The 18419-nt window shown below is 45.0% G+C and overlaps 1 protein-coding gene and 1 long non-coding RNA gene across 2 annotated transcripts in view; both read left to right on the top strand.

Annotated features, from left to right (window-relative positions):
* Positions 1-1413, top strand: part of LOC106886539 — a 7901-nt gene extending 6488 nt beyond the window's left edge. The window contains exons 3-4 of the long non-coding RNA XR_001411673.1: positions 472-691; positions 1023-1413. This is a non-coding gene — a long non-coding RNA (uncharacterized LOC106886539). The remainder of the gene's footprint in view (positions 1-471; positions 692-1022) is intronic.
* Positions 1414-2759: 1346 nt separating this feature from the next.
* FUCA2 (fucosidase, alpha-L- 2, plasma) lies at positions 2760-18041 on the top strand. The gene is made up of 8 exons (XM_014939561.1): positions 2760-2965; positions 6712-6899; positions 8531-8870; positions 12230-12440; positions 14227-14417; positions 15917-16025; positions 17034-17242; positions 17319-18041. Exons 1-7 carry the CDS (start codon positions 2760-2762, stop codon positions 17172-17174), a joined length of 1386 nt encoding a protein of 461 aa, XP_014795047.1. The 3' UTR covers positions 17175-17242; positions 17319-18041.
* Positions 18042-18419: the final 378 nt, after the last annotated feature.

Below are 18419 nucleotides of genomic sequence, written 5' to 3'. Positions count from 1 at the left end.
GGTGGTGAGACACTGGAACAGGTTGCCCAGAGAAGCTGTGGCTGCCCCATCCCTGGAGGTGTTTGAGATCAGGCTGGATGGGGCTTTGAGCAACCTGGTCTGGTGGGAGGTGTCCCTGCCCATGGCAGGGGGGTTGGAACTGGATGATCTTTTAAGGTCCTTTCCAACTCTAACTATTCTGTGATTCTGTGAGTCTGAAAACATGTCCATGTGAAACTTAAGTTTCACGGCCTCTGCTTCCCACCAAGCAACCAAGTGCCCTCCTCTCAACTCCAAGCCCTGGGGCAGCTCCCCAGGCACGGTGGTTTAGTGGTCTTCCTGGCAGTCATTCAGCTCAGGCACCCCTCACCTTTCTCCAAGCAATCAATCTAGTATGTCAGTCTCGTATGTCAGCCATTAGTCAAAAGTTTCTTTTTTGCTCAGCATCTCCCAGGGAATTGCCTTCATTATTTCCTCTCCTCCCACTGACAGACCAGCCTGCTCCTTCCCAAGCTTGCGGAGAGCTTTCCCAGTGGGACTGTGCTGCCGGAGTGAGAGGCACGGCCTTCTCCTTGAGGGATGCAGCAGTGAGACCCACACTTGCAGACCTTCTTGGTGTCTTGGTGGCTCCAGCGACAGCAGGCAGGCAGCCCTACCCAGGTTTGGAGAGCTTCCTGCAGTGGCAGACACCCATCTGGCGTCATTCACAAAGGTACTATTTTTGTTATTTACCCTTTGCATCGTTACAGATGTGACTGAGGACCTTTTCCCTCACTGGAGGTTTCTGTAGCTGTGCCTGTGTGGGCTGGTGACATTTTCTGAACCTGTTTACACCTAAATCAGAAGTGTACTTATGACTGCCAGTTACCTGCATCTTTTTTTTTTTTTTATCATTATTATTTTAATTTAAAGGATGTCATAAAGTTCATTAAATGAAATACAGTTCCTGCTCCAAATCTCACCGAAGTCGACGACAGGTCACTGATGTCAGCAGGCTTTGGGTCAGACCCCTGGGCTTTTCCTAATTCATTTTTCCTTCAAAGCGTTTTGAGCCACAGAGCGGTTGTCGCTTTGGCGTGCCCTACAGAATGAGCTTCAGAGAGTCAACTTCAGAATTCCCACACTAAGGAGCTGCTCGGTGCCTGCAACCCTTTGGTGTGATCAAACAGCAAAGGAGAAGATGAAGAAATCCAAAGATTAACTAGAGAAGATAACCATAGCAAGAGGTCAAAGGCGTTTAAGGATTCCTTTTGAGAAGCAAAGTGACATCTAAAGGGATGAAGGTAAAAGAGACCATAGAGAAAGTAGGTCAACACTGAATGTAAGAGAGATATGAAGAGGCTCCTATTGTGGTATCAAAGTGCTTTTGTAAATCAGAGTTACGTGAACAGTCAGTCAGAAAGAATGATACTATCAAAGTCACAATGTTTTTTATCTGCCTGTAACTTCATGCACTCATGAAATTATATAAATGAAAATATTAAAAAGTTATGTGCTTCCCATTTTCACAGCCCTTCAGATATTTTTGGATGAAATGTAACAGCTGTGGTTACTGGCTCTGGAAACTCAAGTTCTGTTTCCATAAAACAGCAGTAAAGTATACATCCTTCCCAGGTGGGGAGAGATTCATTCAGTTGTCTGCTCATTCATTTTTAACTGTGCTGAGGAGATTGCCAAAGAAATTTCCATTCGTGGTGATGATTTCGGAATGTCAGTATTTGCTGACCAAACACAATTATTTCACAAAGGCCATCCTATGGCCAGGGTCTGATGCAAAAATATGTAATTTGGGCGTCAGGGAAAACGGGAGAAGCACCAGCACAGGCTACAGAGATGCTGGAAGATTCATCTTTGGAAGGATGCGCCACCCATGACCCACCCGCAGCACATCTGCAAAGTGTCCTCTCCTGAAGTGAGCCACCTAGGGCACCAGGCTCCTCTGAAGCTGTTCTGATGATCAAGGAAACATCTCCATGCCAGGCTTTGGGCCACCACTGTGCCCCAACAACCACTGCATACTGATGGGCTGGAAGGAGCTGCAGAGACATGAGACACAAGCCTTATGAGGAGCAGCTGAAGGAGCTGGAAGATGAAGCTGGTGAGGGGTCTGGAGCACAAGTCTTGTGAGGAGAGGCTGAGAGAACTGGGGTCATTTAACTAGGAGCTGGAAGATGAAGCTGGTGAGGGGTCTGGAGCACAAGTCTTGTGAGGAGAGGCTGAGAGAACTGGGGTCGTTTGACTTGGAGAAAAGGAGGCTGAGGGGAGACCTTATCACTCTCCACAACTACCTGGAAGGAGGTTGTAGCGAGGTGGGTTCAGTCTCCCAAGTCACAGGCGATAGGACAGGAGGAAATGGCCTCAAGTTATGCCAGGGGAGGTTTAGATTGGATATAATGAAAAATTTATTCACTGAAAGGGTTGTCAAGCATTGGAACGGGCTGCTGAGGGAGGTGGTGGAGTCACCATCCTTGGAGGTGTTTGAAAGACAGGTAGATGTGGCGCTGAGGGACGTGTTTAGTGGCATTTTTTGTCAGTGTTCGGTGAAGGGTCCCTTGCAACCGAGGCAACCCTATGATTCCGTGAGCGTCATCCTCCGCCCTGCTGGGGACGGGGAGGGACGGGACGCCGAGTGGGCGGTTGGAATCAGGCGGGGAGGGCTAAACCGGGGTGAGGCGTGGGGGTCAGGCAGCATTTCGGCCGGGGGAAAGCCCGATCCTGAGCCCGCCCCCGGCCCGCCGCCTCCGCCCGCCCTGAGGAGCTCCTCCCCGCAGCCCGCCGCCATGTCGGGCCCGCCCGCGCCGCTGCTGCCGCTGCTGCTGTTGGGGCTGCTGGTGGCGGGCGGCGGCGGGGACCAGCCCCGCTACGAGCCCACCTGGGGCTCGCTGGACGCCCGGCCGCTGCCCGCTTGGTTTGACGAGGCGAAGTTTGGCGTTTTCATCCACTGGGGCGTGTTCTCGGTGCCCAGCTTCGGCAGCGAGTGGTTCTGGTGAGCTCCGCGGCCTGGCCCTGACCCCGGCCCGGCCCGGCCCGGCCCGCAGGCCTCCCCGTGGGGCAGCTGAGGGGGGTGGCACCGAGGTGGCTGCTGCGGGTGGGTGGTACCAGCCATCTGAGGGAGAGAGCAGCTCTGTGGGCCTGTGGGGTTAGGTTTGGTGTCCCCCCAAAGGGGTGGTTGGGCATAAAGCCCCTCTGCAGTCAGGCCCTGGGGCTGAGGCCCGTGGGATGAGGCATAAACACACCAGAGGCCAGTCAGGGGGACCATAGACTTCATGGCGCTGCTTATGAGGGAAGCAGGGCTTGATGTGCTTCTGGTACATCTGACCGTCTGCCTGCCCAGCCCTAAAACTCTTGAGTGTGTTGGCTGATGTGGACCAAGCTGAGCAGAGGGCTGGAATGCCTGCTTTCCAGACCGCTGGTGAGGGGTCTAGAGAAAAGTCATAGGAGGAGAAGCTGAGGGAACTGGGCATGTTTAGTCTGGAGAAGAGGAGGCTGAGGGGAGACCTCATTGCCCTCTGCAACTACCTGAAAGGAGGGTGTGGAGAGGTGGGTGTTGGCCTCTTCTCCCAAGGGAATAATGACAGGACCAGAAGAAAGGGTCTAAAGTTGGGGCAGGGGAGGTTTAAATTAGATATTAGGAAGAATTGCTTTACTGAGGGAGTGGTCAGGCACTGGAACAGCCTGCCCAGGGAGGTGGTAGAGTTGCCATCCCTGGAGGTATTTAAGAAACGTGTAAACATGGCACTTCAGGGCATGCTCTAGTGCCCAAGATTGGTGGTTTGTGTCTCTGTGTTTTCTATTTGGTTTTTTTTGTTGTTGTTGTTTGTTTGGGGTTTTTTTATGTGGTTGGACTTGATGATCGCAAAGGTCCCTTCCAACCATGAAGATTCTGTGATCTGTGAGGTGGTCAGTTGAGTGGCAGAGCGTGGCCTCTCCAGGGCCGCGATGAAGGGATGGATGAAGGAGTGCATCCTGTGGGGATGGATGGATGCTGGAGATTTCCCAGCCTTCAGGAAAGCCTTGAGCAGCTCTTGCCAGAGCACTGGTGGCACTACCTGTGGGGAGCACAGGAGTCCATCGCTACCTCCATCACTGCCCTGACTTGGCAAACTGCCTGCAGTTTTCTTGCACATATTTTGTGCAGTTAATGATTTTCTTCTTTTTTATTACTATTTTTATTAATGAGTACTTTCTGCTGAAACTAAAGCTCTGATTCTTCAAATAATTACAATTCAAAAGCTGAATAAAACCTTTGTTTTGTGAGCGTTCACTGGTTGGGCCCTTTAGCTGTAAGCATTTTTCTGCTATCTTCTTTCCATGCTCTACCAAACACTTCCTCTTTTTTATTACTATTTTTATTAATGAGTACTTTCTGCTGAAACTAAAGCTCTGATTCTTCAAATAATTACAATTCAAAAGCTGAATAAACCCTTTGTTTTGTGAGCGTTCACTGGTTCGGGCCCTTTAGCTGTAAGCATTTTTTTGCTATCTTCTTTCCATGCTCTACAAAACACTTCCTCTGAATAAAACCTTTGTTTTGTGAGCGTTCACTGGTTGGGCCCTTTAGCTGTAAGCATTTTTCTGCTATCTTCTTTCCATGCTCTACCAAACACTTCCTCTTTGACTTCAAGGGAGTCACGTTATCATTTATGATATGAAGATAACAGCAGCTCTGTGGCAGAGCTATGGTAAACCTTAAATGCAATATTTGTAACTCAAACCAACATCAATACAAACAAACCACCGTTTTCTGACAGTATTTAGTCTGTTCTTTTCAGAGTGATGTTCAAGGATTTCAGCAGTTTAGCTTTCCTGGTGCTGGTGGTGAGGGAGCTAGCTTCGGCTTCAAGCATTTCTCTAAGAGCTGTGCTCCAGTAGTGGTGCACAGATTCAGGATCAAGCATTTGTTTTTTGTTGTTGTTCTAAGAAGACCCCCAAACACTGTAGTTGATGAAATTTTTATATTCCTGTAACCTCCCATGGTTGGGCACATGTGGCAGCACGTTCAGTCGGATGATTGGGATCCTGTGTTAGCAGCTTCAAATGGAAGGTCATAGGCTCTGATATCACCCAGCCTGTGCTCCTTCCCTCAGAGCTGCACAGACTTGGTCAGGATGCCTCTACAATCTAATTGCCTCTACAATCTAATTGTCAGAGTAGAAGTGCTCATGTTAGCAAATCATGTGACGAAGGGAGAGAAGCAAGGATGTTACCTGTTTCTTTATGCGATTACATACTTTAAAATCAGAGTTGTGGGTTGGTTTTTTTCCCCAGGTTCTTTCAATGAGTAAGGCTGTCTCAGCCTCTTTCTTCTAGGTTTTTTTTCCCCTGTTGGATACCAAAGATCATGCTTGTTTATGCTGAAGGACAGACTTGGTCAGGATGCCTCTACAATCTAATTGCCTCTACAATCTAATTGTCAGAGTAGAAGTGCTCATGTTAGCAAATCATGTGACGAAGGGAGAGAAGCAAGGATGTTACCTGTTTCTTTATGCGATTACATACTTTAAAATCAGAGTTGTGGGTTGGTCAAGCTCCAACAGGGTAGGTTTAGATTGAACATTAGGAAAGAATTTTTCACCGAAAGAGTGATAGGGCATTGGAACAGGCTGCCCAGGGAGGGGGTGGAGTCACCATCCCTGGCTGTGTTTAAGGGCCGTTTAGATGCAGTGCTAAGGGACATGGTGTAGGGGAGGACTTTGTAGAGTAGGGTAGGTGGTTGGACTCGATGATCCCAAGGGTCTCTTCCAACCTAGACGATTCTATGATTCTATGAATAAGGCTGTTAATGCAGTAAGGACTGTTGTGTGCTGGTTTTGGAGCTCCTCTTTCATTGCTGGGTGAGGGAGGGATGGAGCATGTTGATAGTGTTCTATTGGTGATTTAGGACCTCTGCCCATGAGGAGGGTGAGAGACCACCTTCAGATCACAGAGTGGACTGGTGACTGTACTGGTCACTGTCACGGGGAAGCATGGGATAGAAATTGTGCCTGTCTTTGGTAGGTGGGATGCAAAAAGAGGTCATCACCTTATTTTTCTTTCTCATTCCTAAATCTGTGTGCTTTTATAAGTGTGTGGGGCTCTTGCAGAGGCAGGTTGTTGTTGTAGGATGCCTTTGCTTCAGAGCCTCAGGTGTGCAGCGGCTGGAGCCACAGCTCTCTCCTGCTCTGGGACCATTGGCATCTGCTCACACATCAGGTCACCCAGCTGCCTTTGGCTTAGAGGACTCTGGACCAGCAGAGAGGGAAAGCTGCTGGCCTGCATGTTTGTGGGTTGCAGGAATTGAGGGGGGTTTGGAGAGGGCAAAGCAGAGATGATCTGGTGGCTGATGCATGACACGTGAGGAGGGTAAGTCACGTTAGTCCAGAAAAAGTGCATTCCTTGTGCCAGGTGAGCTGCTTACATGGATGGTCTGCCTAGGTATGGATTTGTGTGCTGAAGAAGACTGCCATTTTCCCTTTCTCCAAGAGTAGTAGCTGCTTTGTGACATTGCTCGAAATGAAATCCTGGGACCTTTCCAAAATGGAGTGCTTGAAAGATGTAGATCGTGGGGAAAGAGGACAGAGAAAAGGAAATATTTGATAATTATACTATTCTGAAACAGTTTTGTCTTATTGCCAGAGTCACGTACCTGTAGTACCTGTGCTTCTCAGCGTGAACACAAATAGGAGCTGATTATTTCAATTCTCCTTTCCTTGTCTAAAAATACACCAGCACGTTTTGCTCTGTATTTTGTAGGTGGTACTGGCAGAAAGAAAAGAGAGAGCCCTATGTGAAATTTATGCAGGCAAATTACCCACCTGAGTTCAGTTATGAAGATTTTGGGCCACTGTTTAAAGCAGAATTCTTTGATCCCAACCAGTGGGCAGATATTCTGAAGGCTTCTGGTGCAAAATACGTTGTCTTAACTTCAAAACATCATGAAGGTAAGTGGAAGGTTTGTGAATGTTAGTAACTGTTGCATTTCTGTCGACAGAAGGAAAATCCAGGTGATTTTCCTGCCTGTGAAGAGATCTAGAGAAAACCAGGCCCTCACCTGCCCCAACCCAGCCAAAGAAGAAACAAACCACACAAGAAATGTGTGTTTTCATGACTCTTACCCAAAAGCTGTGGCTGTGTAGCTTGCATAGAGGAAAAATATATTATGCCATTTTTCTGTTGCTGTAAATAAGACAGCCTGAAATGAAGGGGGCAGCTGAGTTTCCTGCGGTATCCATAGTTTATTTTTTATTGTCGTGCAGTTTATTGCTGAAGGAACCACCGAAGTGAATTCTGCACAGTTTGATGTATGGAGAGCTGCAGCTCTGGAGGCTTCTCCAAGGAATTTAGGAGTATGTTCCAGGAGTTGGCTTCAGAGTTAGAAACGTACACAGGGTACAGCTCTTCCTGATGCAGTGCATAGAAGCCAAAACCTTGAAACGGGTCTTTAACTTCACAGGCACAATTGATTTTTGGCACTGGAATTGTGAGATGCTTTGCAGATAAAGAAATGGAAAGTGGTTGGAAGGAAATACAGTAGCAAAGGAAGTACAAAATACTAAGATGCAATATGACAGTACGTCAGGTGAATGTTGTTGGTCTTCAGGGAGATGTGGGTTCAAGACTGGCAGCTTATAACTTGTGAATTTTAATCTCAACTCTGACACGCATAAGATCTAGATCTTGATGATGCCCATGGCGTAATTCCCAGTCACTTCAAAAGAACCATGATTCATTTAGTTTGTCCTGTAGCCTTGGGCATGAATTTTTAGCTTGTTTGTCTAGTCGATACAGTTACATGTATGCAGTTCATAAAAATATTGCCAAATTTATTAGGCAATGAGAATAAAGCAGGTTGAAGGTGAGAGTGGAGCTCCTCTGGCAGAGGTCTAAGTCTGCAGTGCTTGTGCTGCATTGCTGGATGACTGAAACATTAAATCCCTCCTGATATTTAATGCTGGTATTTTAAAAGCTGTTTCAGGAGTGTTTGCACTCTGTTCATGTATGTGTACCGAGTAGTTGATTGAGCTGTTATAAATGTCAGGACAAATGAGGAGTGAACATTTGCATAAGATCTAAACGGGAGGGACAATAGTGTCTGGACACAAGTGGTACCCTGTGCATTCTGGAACTGAGAAAGCATTTTGTCTTCCAGTTGCTGAATGTGTTTTCACAGTTTATGTTTGATACATTCAATGAAAATGTAGGTGCCTCAAAAGTTGCTGTATTTTTGGTTAATTTAACTGGGACATATGAATGGAGTGAGTAATTAAGGAGATGGAATAATTATCCTAAGCAGTACAGAACTGGAAAATTGAATGTTTTATATAAATGCATGTATGTTTGAATAAAAATAATACATAAACATATCTGGCATGATGTTTTGATGTTATGATTACTATCATGCATAAACAGGTTATAGGCATAGTCTATACCATGATAAAAATATTATTACATATGATTTTTATTATATCTTTTTTTTTTTTGCAACACACTTGCAGACTACTTTTCAGCAGGAGGAACTCTAACTTCCCCTCTTCTGCTTCCCTTTCTTATCCTTTGATTTTTCTCTTTCCAGGCTTTACTTTGTGGGGGTCCAAATATTCTTGGAACTGGAACGCTGTTGACGTGGGACCAAAACGAGATCTTGTGGCTGAACTGGCAACATCTGTTAGAAACAGGACTGACTTGCGTTTTGGGTTATATCATTCCCTGTTTGAGTGGTTTAATCCTCTCTTCCTTGAAGATGCCACCAACGTCTTTAAGACAAGAAAGTTTCCAACCAGTAAATCGTTACCAGAACTGTATGAAATTGTGACCAAGTACCGACCGGAAATAATTTGGTCTGATGGGGATGGAAACGCACCAGATGTTTACTGGAACAGCACTGGTTTCTTGGCTTGGCTGTATAATGACAGGTACATAACGGTGCTGGTTTAGTTCCTTATCTGGAATTCTGCTCAGTGTCTAGTTTTGTCTTGTTTTCTGTATGTTTTGTGGAACCTGTTCCACCTACTTAAGAAGACTTAACTATTTTTCCTGAAGGCTAGAATCCAGGTCTTCCCTAAAACTAACAAAGGTTGCTTTAGAAAAAGACTGTTTCATACTTTCAAAGCCACATCTGCAAATTAATCAATTAAGGTGGTATTGGCTGTTTTACCTAATCATATTTTTTCCTTAAGTATTGTCAGCTGCACAGACAAATGGGATAGCTGGAGAACATGGGTATGTTGTCATCACGGAGGAGGGAGCCAGACTCTTTTCAGTGGTTCCCAGTGAGAGGACAAGGGGCAACGGGCACAAGTTGGAACATAAGAGGTTCCACTCAAATATGAGGAGAAACTTCTTCACGGTGAAGGTGACAGAGCCCTGGAACAGGCTGCCCAGGGAGGGTGTGGAGTCCCCTTCCTTGGAGATTTTCAAGACCCGCCTGGATGCTCCTGAGTAACATGCTCTAGCTCTGGGCAATTCTGCTTCAGCAGGGGAGTTGGACTAGATGATCTCTATGGTCCCTTCCAACTCTAAAATTCAGTGAAATTCAGTGAAATCTGACAGTGGGTATGAAGTGCAGGCTACTTTGGGCAGAAATGCTGATCTGGGCCTTTTACTGGAAACTGATGAGAATAGGATTCCTGAAATTGCACCGAATGTAATTATAATAATTTCATAGTACGGAAGTCATCCTAAATATTACTTTCTGGGAGGGGTGTGTGTGGGAAGGGCCTACACTGGCTGTGACTGTATTTTTTTTTTAGAATAAAAATCATACAATTTCTCTGTTTCTAGTCCAGTGCGGGACACGGTAGTGACCAATGACCGCTGGGGAGTTGGCAGCATCTGTAGGCACGGTGGCTTCTACACATGCAGTGACCGGTATAACCCTGGACACCTCCTGCCCCACAAGTGGGAGAACTGTATGACCATCGACAGGAAGTCCTGGGGGTACAGGAGGGACGCACGGCTGGACGACTACCTCACAATCGAGGACTTGGTCAAGGTACAGTGGGGCAAAGGGGTTGCCTGCAACTTCTGATTCTTCCTTCTGGAGAAGAGGAGGCTGAGGGGAGACCTTATTGCTCTCTACAACTCCCTGAAAGGAGGGTGTAGCCAGGGGGGTCGGTCTCTTCTCCCAAGTCACAGGTGACAGGACAAGAGGAAATGGCCTCAAGTTGCGCAGGTCCCTTCCAACCTAGAAGATTCTGTGATTCTGTGACTATATCATGCTGTGTAACATTCCAATTACGTATCTGTTTTAATTAAAAAAATATAATTTAATTGATTAATGAATTGATGAAATAATCATTTTGTTCATTTGCAGCCTAACACTGGCAGGATGGAAAATCCATGTAATTCTTACTAATTTTATAGAAATAACTAAGAGGAAAAATTATCTAGTAAAAATGTAGTTGGTTTCTTTAGAAGCTGTTTCCCCAGTGGGTAACTGGCCAAAGACTGATCTGGATAGACTCATAATTACCTTTTCTACTAAGTTTTTCTTAGTAGAAGAAAAGTTACTTACTTTTCTAAGTAACTGCCCCTCCAGGCTGATGAGAAGCAGTTTCACAGTTCCTTGTTAGGGACTCCTGATTGAAGGCTACAACTTTCTAGGAGCTAGAAACAGTTTATAAGTCTTAATAATTTTTTTATCTTGTAGCGAGAAGCCTTCCTTTCATCCCAGCTCATTTAAAGAGGAAAAAAAACCACCACCACACTTATTACAGACATACAGATAAACACTAGCAGATGCAGACAGCTGGAGTTAATAGAACATTGATTCCCTTTGCTAGTCTCAAGGTATTAACAAAAAGATCTGAAGCTTAGGACAACTGAACGAAAGGAAGACTGATCGATCTTGAAGAGAAATGCATTTAATAGCAAAATTTCAGCTACTGAGTTATTGTTGTTAATCCAAATCCGTGCATAGTCCTTGCAAAAGATAATTTCAAATTGAAGTAACCTCTTTGTAGAGGCAGAAGGTTTAAATTCATTCCGTAGCTTGTCTGTTCCCCAGACTTGTGCATCTCAGTGATCTCTGGAGGGCAGTGTGGATGTGAACACAAATATTGATGGACTCTGTAGAAGGCTTCCTCATGTTTTACAACTTTCTCCCCAAAATAGGGAGAGCATCAGAGGGGAAAAAGAATTTACTTCTCTCAGCCTCAGTAAAAATGAATTGTCATCTTTTGACCTTATTCTCCTCTCATGTAGAGGAATCACCTGTCTGTTCTATTGGTGCAACCCTCATGAAATTGCTGCGGAAGTCGAAATGTTAGAAAATTGTAAGATCTGATTCTAACGTAAGATGTATTGGTGCAAAGATATATTTTGGGCTGTTTTCTGCCATAAAAATTGACAGCAGAGCTTTGCTTTATGCAGCTTAAATTCTTTATTGACTGTTGGGATGACCCCCAAAGTCTGGAAACATGCATCAGTGACATAACCCGTTCAGTTGATCGTTCTGAAAGCAGTGTGCCTGGCGTTAAGAAATAACTTCAAATATTTCATTAGCCTTAACCATATGCTCCGTGTATGTGTTTTTAAAAAACATTTCAGCAACTGGTGGAAACAGTGTCTTGCGGAGGGAATCTCCTGATGAACATCGGGCCCACTCACGACGGCCGCGTCGCGGTTGTGTTTGAGGAACGCCTGAGGCAGATGGGTGCCTGGCTCAACGTCAACGGAGGAGCCATCTATGGAACAAGGCCGTGGAGAGCACAGAACGACACGGTCACACCAGACGTGTGGTAAGGCTGCTCAGGCAGTGTGGGCTGGGCAAAGCACATGGGAAACGTTCAAATTCTTAATGACTTGATGCTACAGCAATCACCAGTTTGGTCTGGCTGCTGTGAAGGAATTAACCCTTTTGCCAATTTAAGTAACTGCGCCTAAAATGTGTATAAAACTGTAGGTAGGCAATGGATGTTGCCTTAGTGGTCTTGTGCTTCTCACTGTAGCCAGCAACAGAAACTATAAAAAAATGTATCTAACCTGGAAATACAAACTGCTCTGAAGCTAAAATTCAGTGAAATTCAGTGAAATCTGACAGTGGGTATGAAGTGCAGGCTACTTTGGGCAGAAATGCTGATCTGGGCCTTTTACTGGAAACTGATGAGAATAGGATTCCTGAAATTGCACCGAATGTAATTATAATAATTTCATAGTACGGAAGTCATCCTAAATATTACTTTCTGGGAGGGGTGTGTGTGGGAAGGGCCTACACTGGCTGTGACTGTATATTTTTTTTAGAATAAAAATCATACAATTTCTCTGTTTCTAGTCCAGTGCGGGACACGGTAGTGACCAATGACCGCTGGGGAGTTGGCAGCATCTGTAGGCACGGTGGCTTCTACACATGCAGTGACCGGTATAACCCTGGACACCTCCTGCCCCACAAGTGGGAGAACTGTATGACCATCGACAAGAAGTCCTGGGGGTACAGGAGGGACGCACGGCTGGACGACTACCTCACAATCGAGGACTTGGTCAAGGTACAGTGGGGCAAAGGGGTTGCCTGCAACTTCTGATTCTTCCTTCTGGAGAAGAGGAGGCTGAGGGGAGACCTTATTGCTCTCTACAACTCCCTGAAAGGAGGGTGTAGCCAGGGGGGTCGGTCTCTTCTCCCAAGTCACAGGTGACAGGACAAGAGGAAATGGCCTCAAGTTGCGCCAGGGGAGGTTCAGGCTGGATATTAGGAAAAATTTGTTCACTGAAAGGGTTATCAGCCATTGGAATGGGCTGCCCAGGGAGGTGGTTGAGGCACCTTCCCTGGAGGTGTTCAAAAGACAGGTTGATGTAGTGCTGGGAGGTATGGTTTAGTGATGGTGATGCTTCTTGTTTGTTGTGTAGGTGTTTATTTTTGTCAAAATTAGGCTCACGGTTGGACAAGATGATCTTTAAGGTCCCTTCCAACCTAGAAGATTCTGTGATTCTGTGACTATATCATGCTGTGTAACATTCCAATTACGTATCTGTTTTAATTAAAAAAATATAATTTAATTGATTAATGAATTGATGAAATAATCATTTTGTTCATTTGCAGCCTAACACTGGCAGGATGGAAAATCCATGTAATTCTTACTAATTTTATAGAAATAACTAAGAGGAAAAATTATCTAGTAAAAATGTAGTTGGTTTCTTTAGAAGCTGTTTCCCCAGTGGGTAACTGGCCAAAGACTGATCTGGATAGACTCATAATTACCTTTTCTACTAAGTTTTTCTTAGTAGAAGAAAAGTTACTTACTTTTCTAAGTAACTGCCCCTCCAGGCTGATGAGAAGCAGTTTCACAGTTCCTTGTTAGGGACTCCTGATTGAAGGCTACAACTTTCTAGGAGCTAGAAACAGTTTATAAGTCTTAATAATTTTTTTATCTTGTAGCGAGAAGCCTTCCTTTCATCCCAGCTCATTTAAAGAGGAAAAAAAACCACCACCACACTTATTACAGACATACAGATAAACACTAGCAGATGCAGACAGCTGGAGTTAATAGAACATTGATTCCCTTTGCTAGTCTCAAGGTATTAACAAAAAGATCTGAAGCTTAGGACAACTGAACGAAAGGAAGACTGATCGATCTTGAAGAGAAATGCATTTAATAGCAAAATTTCAGCTACTGAGTTATTGTTGTTAATCCAAATCCGTGCATAGTCCTTGCAAAAGATAATTTCAAATTGAAGTAACCTCTTTGTAGAGGCAGAAGGTTTAAATTCATTCCGTAGCTTGTCTGTTCCCCAGACTTGTGCATCTCAGTGATCTCTGGAGGGCAGTGTGGATGTGAACACAAATATTGATGGACTCTGTAGAAGGCTTCCTCATGTTTTACAACTTTCTCCCCAAAATAGGGAGAGCATCAGAGGGGAAAAAGAATTTACTTCTCTCAGCCTCAGTAAAAATGAATTGTCATCTTTTGACCTTATTCTCCTCTCATGTAGAGGAATCACCTGTCTGTTCTATTGGTGCAACCCTCATGAAATTGCTGCGGAAGTCGAAATGTTAGAAAATTGTAAGATCTGATTCTAACGTAAGATGTATTGGTGCAAAGATATATTTTGGGCTGTTTTCTGCCATAAAAATCGACAGCAGAGCTTTGCTTTATGCAGCTTAAATTCTTTATTGACTGTTGGGATGACCCCCAAAGTCTGGAAACATGCATCAGTGACATAACCCGTTCAGTTGATCGTTCTGAAAGCAGTGTGCCTGGCGTTAAGAAATAACTTCAAATATTTCATTAGCCTTAACCATATGCTCCGTGTATGTGTTTTTAAAAAACATTTCAGCAACTGGTGGAAACAGTGTCTTGCGGAGGGAATCTCCTGATGAACATCGGGCCCACTCACGACGGCCGCGTCGCGGTTGTGTTTGAGGAACGCCTGAGGCAGATGGGTGCCTGGCTCAACGTCAACGGAGGAGCCATCTATGGAACAAGGCCGTGGAGAGCACAGAACGACACGGTCACACCAGACGTGTGGTAAGGCTGCTCAGGCAGTGTGGGCTGGGCAAAGCACATGGGAAACGTTCAAATTCTTAATGACTTGATGCTACAGCAATCACCAGTTTGGTCTGGCTGCTGTGAAGGAATTAACCCTTTTGCCAATTTAAGTAACTGCGCCTAAAATGTGTATAAAACTGTAGGTAGGCAATGGATGTTGCCTTAGTGGTCTTGTGCTTCTCACTGTAGCCAGCAACAGAAACTATAAAAAAATGTATCTAACCTGGAAATACAAACTGCTCTGAAGTCTGTGCAATGGAATACTTGGTGTCACTGTTCAAATAGGGGAGAGAAAGAAAATAGAAATCGGTCTAGCACATTGTGCATTTCTTTTTAAGGTAAGAAGTCATGGGGAGATAATGGGAATTGTTTGGCCACTGAATTCAGACAGTTCTGTGGGCTCTCCTCTGCCTTCGTGCCTCAGGGCTGCTGTAGTGCCCTAGTGATCCATCAGGGTTGTGGTCCTGACCCTCTCCTCTGCCTCGGTGGCCTTTTTACTCCTGGTCCCAGTAAGATTTGGGATTCTGGCTTTACCCTTGAAATGCTGATCTGTTGATAGTTTAGTAAAACCACTTGCAAGAGCCATAAAAAATTGTAACTAAACAAGACCTTACAGCGGCCTTTCAATACCTGAAGGGTGCCTATAGAAGAGCTGGGGAGGGACTCTTTGCCAGGAAGGGTAATGATAGGACAAGGGGAAACGGTTTTAAATTGGAAGAAAAAAGATTCAGATTAGATTTCAGGAAGAAATTTTTTACTATGAGGGTGGTGAGACACTGGAAGAGGTTGCCCAGAGAAGCTGTGGCTGCCCCATCCCTGGAGGGGTTCAAGGCCAGGCTGGATGGGGCTTGGAGCAACCTGGTCTGGTGGGAGGTGTCCCTGCCCATGGCAGGGGGGTGGAACTCGATGATCTTTCAGGTCCCTCCAGCCCAAACCATTCTACGATTCTATGAAGGGAGGAGGGAGGAATTTTTCACATGCATGAGACAAGTTTTCCAAGGACGTACTGCAGATAAATGTCTGCTGAAATTCAGTTTTAAAAAAAAGCTAGCTATGTGAGGTGGAATCTTTACTGTCACACATACTCTTGTTAATTTATTTTATAGTGGAATATCTGTACGTTTGTGTATAGATGTGAATTGCCAGATTTTTCTGAATATTACCCACAATTATCTGGTAATGATTCCTCCTGCCTGGGTGACTTAGCAGCGAGTTGTTATGGGGTTGCTAAAGTTACTAGAGATGTTTACCTCTAAATTCAGTTCTTTAATAGTCTCTGTTACCTCTAGTTTGTTGGAGCAATTGTTCAAGGACCAGTACTTTATTAAATGGTCTGGACAGATGGTTATGTGTGTGAAAATGTAATTAACGCTGTCTTTTCAAATCTGCTTATCCAGTCTTGAAAGCACTTTATGTATCACTTCAGATAATGTACAAGGAAGCACTGACGTGCATTTCTGTTCCCCGTTTCCAACCAGGTACACTTCCAGCCCTAAAGAAGGCAGAGTCAATGCCATCTTCCTCAACTGGCCACTCTCTGGGACGCTGGAACTTGGTGAGCCACGGGCTAAGCTTGGAGAAACACAGGTAAAAAGACAGCTCACCCCCTCCATCCCCACTGCCCCTTCCCCTTTAGAACGGTGAGGCTTTCAGCACACAGCGCAAGAAACGAACATCCTCTGAAGGAAAACCCCTCTAGGATTTGTCCTGTTCCATCAGTGGTTATTTTAGTTTCTGGCATCTTTGGGAACAGCTCCTAGGACAGAGCATGTTGGCAGAGACCCAGCAAAATGCTTGTTTTCCTTCTGGGACCTCCTTGTCATCGTCCTCCCAGCGGGATGTTTCTTCTCCAACCAACAAAAAGTTAGACTGAGCTGTTGCTGGGGTGTGTTTTAGCTTGGAAACTATGATCATAAAAAGAGGCCAAGAAGCAGGAAAAAACCACCCTGCTGTCCCCCCCGTTGCCTAGGTAGGCTCTAACTCAGCGTGACCTTTCTTTATAAATATCCATCCTCATGACTTTGGTGATACTCAAGACCAGGCTGGATGGGGCTTGGAGCAACCTGGTCTGGTGGGAGGTGTCCCTGCCCAGGGCAGGGGTGGGACTCAGTGATCTTTAAGGTCCCTTCCAACCCAAACCATTCCATGATTCTTTGATACTGTACTTGCTGTAACAGTGCAGCAGTTTCAAGTTGGACTTGATGATCTTTAAGGTCCCTTCCAACCCAAACCATTCCATGATTCTATGATACTGTACTTGCTGTAACGGTGCAGCAGGTTCAGGTCAAAGCCTTGCACAAAGGTTTGCACACAGAGGTTTCTGTTCCCTGAGCAGCCTAAATAGTAAGTCAGCGTGACCCCAGATGTGTGTCTTGGGGTGAGCGGTGGTCAGAAGTTGAGGCCACTGGTGTCACACCTACACGAGTGAAGTCACGTCACCCAGTGGGAGCAGATCTATAGAGCAGCCCAACTGGTGGCATTTAAAAATAACTGGATGGTAAAGTAGCCACGGAACAACATTTCTTTTGTCAATATTGCATTTTGATGCACTTTGAAAAGGCTCTGTTCTAATGATGGTGTGTGTTTCTACCTCAGGTGAAGCTGGTTGGCTACGAGGAACAGCTGAAATGGGTCGCACTGGGAGAAAAGGGAATCCTAATAACTCTACCTCAATTAACTCTGAAGCAACTGCCGTGTCAGTGGGGCTGGACTTTGCATCTGACTGGCATAAACTGAGCCACGCGCTGCTGGAGCCCTGGCTGGTAGGAAACATGGATGTTTTGCCCAGTTTCTGGGAGTTACTGGTTTCTAACCCACGCGCTGCTGGAGCCCTGGCTGGTAGGAAACATGGTTGTTTTGCCCAGTTTCTGGGCGTTACTGGTTTCTAACTCTTGCTTGACTGAGAAACAGCAATAATTTTGCTTTTTTTTGCTGTGAGGTGGGCTGGTATTAAAGAATGGAACGGGATCACCCTCACGTGAAATCTAGCACTGGGTAGTTGAATCTCAGCCTACAACTTGTTTCTTTGAACTTGGGTGAAAACTGAGCATCCACCTTGAGCTCTTCACAGTTTTAGTGGGTTTCTTGCAAAGTTAGTGAAGAACTGGGAGAGGGGGGAGGGAAAACAGGCACTAAATTTTCAAAGCCCTGAGAAAGAACAAAGCCAGCTCAGGGCAGCGTGCAGTAGATCAGACAGCAAATGCGCTGAGGTCAGTTGTAAACCTTCTTTAAGGTAAGAAATCTTAACTTCCACAAAACTGTACAGTTTTAGAGAAAAGAATAAATTTTTTCCAGGTGTGTGCAACAGCTGGCAGTTTCAACAGCCAGGTGTCTGCAAGAATAATCCTTGCAGATTAGGGTTAGGAATTAAATAAATGCATAGAGGCAAAGCATATGTACATCTTCTTTCTTATGAAAATCATTAATTTTACTATTGTTGAGTAATTCTTAACCATGGTTGGGATACAAGTAAAGAGTAAGGGGTTTTTTTGCTGTTTTGTGTAATTTTACACGGTTAAGGCTGACTCTTGTTTACAGCCATTGTTTTTAGAGTTACCAAGGTGCCTTCTGTGGACTATTAAACAAAACAAATGCTTCAATGACTAAGGGTTTGTTTCTTTTTTAAAAAAGAGCACTAGTCAGGAGTTACCAGGGCTCCCCAGCTTTGGCAGAGAGACAACATTTCAAGCAGAGGGTGAGTTGCATCCAACTTAAAAAAATTCCCAAATTCATCACGTCCCAGTGGTAGGGACGGACGCGCAGCGTGAAGCCTGCACAGAGGGGGAGGGTGATATGATACCATGATAACAAAAAGCATTAATTGTTTCAGTGTAGAGACCAAAGGTTTATTTTTCCTGAGTAATCTTAATGAGTGCAAAACTAGTATTAAATTGAAAGAACAAAACTCAACTTAAAATCTTGATATTATAAGTGATGGGCCAAAGGAGATTATTGCCTTCCCTGCTAGTAATGTTAACACAG

Source organism: Calidris pugnax, unplaced genomic scaffold (assembly GCF_001431845.1).
Source record: "Calidris pugnax isolate Ruff unplaced genomic scaffold, ASM143184v1 scaffold57, whole genome shotgun sequence".
Lineage (NCBI taxonomy): Eukaryota > Metazoa > Chordata > Aves > Charadriiformes > Scolopacidae > Calidris > Calidris pugnax.
This window is presented reverse-complemented; position numbering and strand designations above follow the sequence as displayed.

Bases quoted from the DNA above. Each gene is read 5' to 3' on its own strand.
- FUCA2 (XM_014939561.1), top strand. From the start codon at position 2,760: ATGTCGGGCCCGCCCGCGCCGCTGCTGCCGCTGCTGCTGTTGGGGCTG. The intron at 6,900-8,530 runs GTAAGTGGAAGG...TTCTCTTTCCAG, and splicing joins AACTTCAAAACATCATGAAG to GCTTTACTTTGTGGGGGTCC. The intron at 12,441-14,226 runs GTACAGTGGGGC...AAAACATTTCAG, and splicing joins CAATCGAGGACTTGGTCAAG to CAACTGGTGGAAACAGTGTC.